Source organism: Triticum urartu, chromosome 5A (assembly GCF_056163025.1).
Source record: "Triticum urartu cultivar PI428250 chromosome 5A, HENAU_Tu73, whole genome shotgun sequence".
Taxonomy (NCBI): Eukaryota; Viridiplantae; Streptophyta; class Magnoliopsida; order Poales; family Poaceae; genus Triticum; species Triticum urartu.
The window spans coordinates 383,769,899-383,775,880 of record NC_141877.1 but is presented as its reverse complement, the minus strand read 5'-3'; the positions used below and the strand labels follow the sequence as shown (position 1 = coordinate 383,775,880).

Here is a 5,982-nt window from a genome sequence, read left to right as displayed (position 1 = left end):
CCCACGTGTTCAGGTCGTCTTCTTTCATGTTGGTGTATTAGGGGTCGATGATGGTCTCAGCGAGGTCAACCACGGAGTCCTTCTCCTGCCCGTTGCTGATGATCTTGTATTGCTTTTGGATGTCGACAAGCTTGTTGCACCAGATGGCCGAATCATCGCGTTCTTCCTTCTCTCCACCGTAGCGAAGGTGCAGTTGGCGCTGCCGATGAAACAGGTGAATGCTCCAGAACCTGGTGCAGCCATAGGACTGAGGTGAGGCAGAGCTTCACCGAGTCCGTATCGTTGGTGTACATCACATTCAACTTGGTGCAGCCATAGGACTGATTGGCGAACTCAAAGGGGAACTCCTTGCTGAAGTCCATATCTAGCAGGCTCACCCCTCGGATCGCCATTGGAGTCTCTTCGAGTGAACGAGTGTGTAGGCGGTGGCAGCAGTTCGTTTTTCAGCTCTTGGGGAACTGGATTGAACAGTAAGCTGAGTGTGTACAGGCGACAACAGTTACTACCCCTCCCTCGTCCGCTGCACGCCCGGCAGAAGATGCACCCTTGGCCACATGTCGGTTCACGAGCGGGTCGGTATTGGTACTGTAATAACAGGAGTTAGTGGTCACTTTACTTAAATTTAATTAACTTTAATAGAAATTTATACTTAAAACAAGCAATGCATTCGCTCGTTCTATCAGTGCCACGGGATCAACATGCACAACAATTAGAATTATTATTCTGAGGACGCACACGATCAGCACATTTGTCGCACTTTCACAAAGATAATACTACCAAGTTTGAGCTGTTTGTTATGGTTGTTTTCCTCTGCATCATCATGCCGTGTTTCCCAGCTTGCAAGATTCAGAACCAACAAATAAGGTCCAAATAATAAGTACAACAAAGATGCCTACACATCTCATTGATTCCCAGCTTGCAAGATTCAGAACCAACAAATAAGATCCAAATAATAAGTACAACAAAGATGCCTACACATCTCATTGATTCCCAGCTTGCAAGATTCAGAACCAACAAATAAGATTCAAATAATAAGTACAACAAAGATGCCTACACATCTCACTGATTCCCAGCTTGCAAGATTCATAACCAACCCATTAGAGCCTTTTGATAAAGTGAATATCGGGATTAAATCCATCTTGGCTAGCCATGTCATACAATCGAAGAACTTGGCGAATGCTCTTGACCGTCACAACATCTGTAGTTGAGTATTCCTGTTTGCACATCACAAACAAGGAGACAGGAGAGCATGATTTCGCTTTAATAGCGGCCTCCTTGAACTCAACCTCTAGCTCTACTTGTATGAGGTCTTCCTGGAGTTCCATGATTCAATTCATGCGCCTTTTTCTGCAATTCACCTGAAATGAAGCAAGGATTGCATCATTCAGCTAGCAAGAAGTACTTGCTCTTGTGAGCTGGCAGGTTCTTCTTTAGTAGTTGCACTAAAATTGAGGAACATTAAGGTTGGCTGTCCGGCTCATGTAAGGTGCAACTATAAATTTCTTATCCTTTTGTGCAGTTCCACTAAAATAAAGTGCCACTGTGGTGACAGTGACGGCTCCATCTTGCAAAGGCTAATAAAATGTTGCACGAGATTACCAGCAGAACTTGATGGAGATTTTGGAAAGTCCAATCACCATTTTGTGCAGTTCCACCAAAATTGAGAGATGTTGCCCACATGACATTTTAGTTGAACTGCACAAGACACTCATTCAAAAAAAAGTGTTTTGTGCAGTTCACCAAAAGGTCACAATAGCAACAAGGTGAAATGGATATCCCTATCTTCACAAAAAGATAGAAAGTAAACAGTTGCTGGTCAATAAGAATATACGAAACATATACAAAATGAAAAGAAGCATCTTAATTATGTTCATGGCAATCACACAAGGACGGTAGAAATTTTAAAATGTCAGCAATGCTTCATGTTACCAGAAGCATTACGATCAACAATGAGATTCCTCAAATATGGGATTACTTTAATGGTGGCATTGCTTGTTTACCAGACACAGTAAATCAACAGCAGCTAAAGAGTTGGTTTAAGGGCATGGGACCGTGGGGACACCAGGACACTCAGCAGCGTAAAGGAGCAACTTACTTATCATACTGGGGAAAACAGCAGGAGTGCCATTTGTAACACAGTTTAATTCCATCTTATCACTGGAGGCATTAGATTAACAATAACACTGGTTAGACATGTCCCTAACGTAACAGTGTGATCGCTTCATTTTACATGTGCCCTTACATTAACAATAGCAAAAGGTTGGTATAAGGACATGCGAAAGTGGACGCATCAGCACAATGTACCTACAAGGAGGCATAAAGTGGTGATGCCGAGTTTGTTCATGCTATGTGAGGGCAGCAAACCTAATCCTGGAGACCTTGTACTATGTGAGGGCGGCAAATCTAATCCTGGAGACCTTTTACTATGTGAGGGCAGCAAATCTAATCCTGGAGACCTTTTACTATGTGAGGGCAGCAAATCTAATCCTGAGACCTTTTACTATGTGAGGGCAGCAAATCTAATCCCGAGACCTTTTACTATGTGAGGGCAGCAAATCTAATCCTGGAGACCTTTTACTATGTGATGGCAGCAAATCTAATTCTGGACATACTCTGTTGACTTGTCCACCAGCCGCCACTTTCTATCCTTTTTTCAACCAATAATAGATCTGTTCCTTATCCAGTTTGTACTGTGTTTTCCCATTATTTCCCTTTTCAACCAAGAGACCAGTTGGGTATCCGGTCTCTACTACTTTCACCATATTATTTCCTCTTTGAATCAAGTCCTAGATTCATGCTACAACTTTCCCCCTTTCTTCGTTGTTTGAACAAAGCCCTAGATTCGAATGTATGAAGTAGCTTTACCTCTAATAATACTAAAAATTTAGGTGGCTTCGGAAGAGCTGATGGGAGTAGAAAAAGATGCACATGCAGACACGTGGGGAGCTGGGGCAGTAGATCAAGGCCGCTTTCGAAGAACTTATACCTGAGGGTCGCCGGGATGTCGGCGGTGGTAGGTCGGATCTGCGGACAATACGACAGGGAGGAACAAGGGTCGGAGGACCTCCCGAGCCGGCGCTGTGTCGGAGAGAACGACAGGGGCAGAGGATCGAGCCCCTCTGGTAGCTGTGGGTTTCCTCCCTCGGCGGTGATGACCGTGTGAACGATGCCTGCGGTCGCCAGCACCGTCTGGAAATGCTGCGCGGTGCGGGGCCGCATGCTGGCGCCTTGGATGATTTGGCACAGCTAACTGCCGCTCGCGTCCATCGCCTCCATAGGTGCTTGTGGCTTCTGGTCACTTAGTCTTGGATTGGAGTGAGCAGTGTTGCGCAGAGACTTGGGAGTAGATGGATTGGAGTGGTGGGGCTATACTAGCAAGTAGTTGTACGTACTAGTACAATAGTGGGCTCACATATCAATTTTGTCTCATGCAAGAGCCTGGCTATATGCGTGCTCCAATGTTCGCAACGGCAACGTTCGGTTTGCACTTGGCTCTTCGCCTCTTTGAGAAGACGAACAATGATGTTACTACTACTGCTTCTACAGTGTCGAATCCACTGCTGCATGTCCGTCCACCGCAAGCGGGACGGATAGCTTGTTGTAGAAGTACTACTAAGCAAAAGCCTGTCCTCGTTTGCGAGCAACCACGCACATGGGTGAGGGAGAAGGCATGTAGTAAAATCAAGCTTCTCCTCGTTGTACGAGTTGACGCGACACATCATAGCACTGGCCCCACATGCTTGCCTCTAAACTTGGCTAAAAGACCTGCAGTGTACAATATATTTGCTGCAACCTCTAACATCTACCCACCACTAATTAAAATATGTGTCCGTATGCATCGTTCTGATGCAGAGGCCGGGAGTCCCCCCTTTTTGAAAAAAAAATTAAAAATATATATTCCTGTCTTGACTAGATGAGCGTGCAAACTACAATCACCATGGTGTCAGGTAGGGCCAGAAGATTATTTTAATTTTTTTTAAAAACTTCGAGACGACCACATAGCATGGAGCCGACCCCAATGATTATAAGCTTACAGGCACGGTACACGCTATCCTAGACTACTCTACACATGAAACTGCCACACAAGCGTCCGGGCTGCGTTTGGCACTTCGCCTCTTTGAGAAGTCGAACAATGATGGAGTAATACTACACTGGAGGAGTACCACAGTACGCTTCTGGCCATCTGACACCGATTGAACTGCTGCATGTCCACCGCGTGCGGGAGGGAGAGCGTGTAGCGAAAGATTCTCCTAGTCTTGCCAGCCACCACGCTCATGGGTGAGGGAGGGACGCTCCTGCCTTTGCGTGTATGACAGGTGGGCCCGACAGGTGTGTGGCCAACCTGTCATACAACCAAAGGTAGGTGTAGTTAAGTCCGCGAGGGAGAGGATAATCAAACTTCTCGTTGATGTACGAGTTGACGCGACACATCAAAGCACTACACTCGATATATTTCAATAATTTGCATTTACCAATGCATTAATTACAATGCATGCATGCATGCCGTGACTCTCCTTTTGATACTTGCATGTGTTGATTTAATGCACCTTGAAGTAGTATAAAATATGTGACGGTAAAGCTTTGTAATACCACAGCCCAAGTCGAGAGATGGTTGTGCACGAGGAGGGCGAGATCATGCAGACCGAACAGGACCCGATGATGGAGCTCTCTAAGGTCTTGATGGACCTCACCGTGCTCCACTCCCCCTTGTGCCTCCGCCCCTTGACGCCTCCAATGTATGAGGTTCGAATACACCTCGTCCGTCCGGCTGATTGAGCAAGGTGCAGGTTTCTTGATTGATGTGTTGTTCGATTGATTTCTGTAGTTCAAGGGAGGGAACCTGGCCTGCGCGGACTGCCGCGTCGAGCGCCCCGGGAACCAGCGGCAGTGCTAGAAGTGCGAGCGCGGTGGTGGCTTCGACATGCGGAACACGGCGGTGGACTCCGTCCCTTCGTCGGTGAGGGTGGAGTGCCCGCACGAAGGTTGTGGGCTCTACATCACTTACCACAAGCTCGCCGATCACCAGAGCGTGCGTCCGCTCGCGCCCTGCAAATGCCCATGCTCGTCTGCGGCTACGAAGGCCCGCCGCCGGCGCTCTACCACCACATCAGCACCGCGCATCCCATGCCCATGCACAGGATCCAGTATGGCAAGGTGCTCCAGCTGCAAGTGCCACTGTCGGAGCCATGGCTCTTGCTGTTTGCGGAGGAGGACCGCCACGCGTTTTTCTTGGTCGGCTGCGTGCTCGACATCGGCGAGCCTATTGCCATGTCAGTCGTCTGCATCAGAGCGGGGGCGTACCCACTACCGCACTACGTGGCCAAGCTGTGGGTGAACGGCCCGCCGGGGGAGCCCAAAGGTACGACCGACGCCGTCAAGGTGGAAATGGAGGTGACAAGCAACAAGGATCCCAGCGACGTCGACGTGCAGGAGCTGACCTTCTTGACAGTTCCGCCCAAGCTGCTGGCCGGGGCTAAGCTTGTGTCCCTCCACATTCAGATTGACAAGCTCACGTCCTAAATGTTTCTACAGTGCCTTCTGTTTATCTTAGTAATATGCTAATATAGGGATTACCTTGGTCTACTTTAGCTTAAGAAATGGTGGGTTTTGGTGGCGATGCAGCAATTACTTCGACATCAGATCAGTAATTTCCAATAGTCGAACGAATATTTTGTGTCTGTTGGATATAAAGTTCCTTTGGGTAAGAAGTACTACTTGTCATCAAAATGGATAAAAGGAGATGTATGTAGACGTATTTTAGTTCTAGATACGTCCCTTTTTATCCATTTTGATGACAAGCACTCCCTCCGTTCCACAATACATGCCTTCCATTTGTCAAAATATAGATGTATCTAGACATGTTTTAGTATATAGGTACATCCATGATAGAGCCAACCGGATGGTTGAGAACACTACAATTCGTAGCTACAAATGTGTGTGTGACTCCTAGATGCAGAGGCCGGGGGTCATCATCCTCCTTTC

At 47.3% G+C, this 5,982-nt stretch overlaps 1 protein-coding gene across 1 annotated transcript; it reads left to right on the top strand.

Moving 5' to 3' along the window:
• The first annotated feature begins 5,052 nt into the window (after positions 1-5,052).
• Positions 5,053-5,658, top strand: LOC147971486 (uncharacterized). The gene is made up of 2 exons (XM_087523993.1): positions 5,053-5,481; positions 5,590-5,658. The coding sequence occupies exons 1-2, from the start codon at positions 5,053-5,055 to the stop codon at positions 5,656-5,658; spliced, it is 498 nt and encodes a 165-aa protein (XP_087380119.1).
• Positions 5,659-5,982: the final 324 nt, after the last annotated feature.

What these genes read in the sequence shown, in the direction of transcription:
- LOC147971486 (XM_087523993.1), top strand. Translation starts at nt 5,053, where the DNA reads ATGCCCATGCTCGTCTGCGGCTACGAAGGCCCGCCGCCGGCGCTCTAC. An exon ending in TGCTGGCCGGGGCTAAGCTT is followed by an intron (nt 5,482 to 5,589) that starts GTGTCCCTCCAC and finishes GGTCTACTTTAG; the next exon opens with CTTAAGAAATGGTGGGTTTT.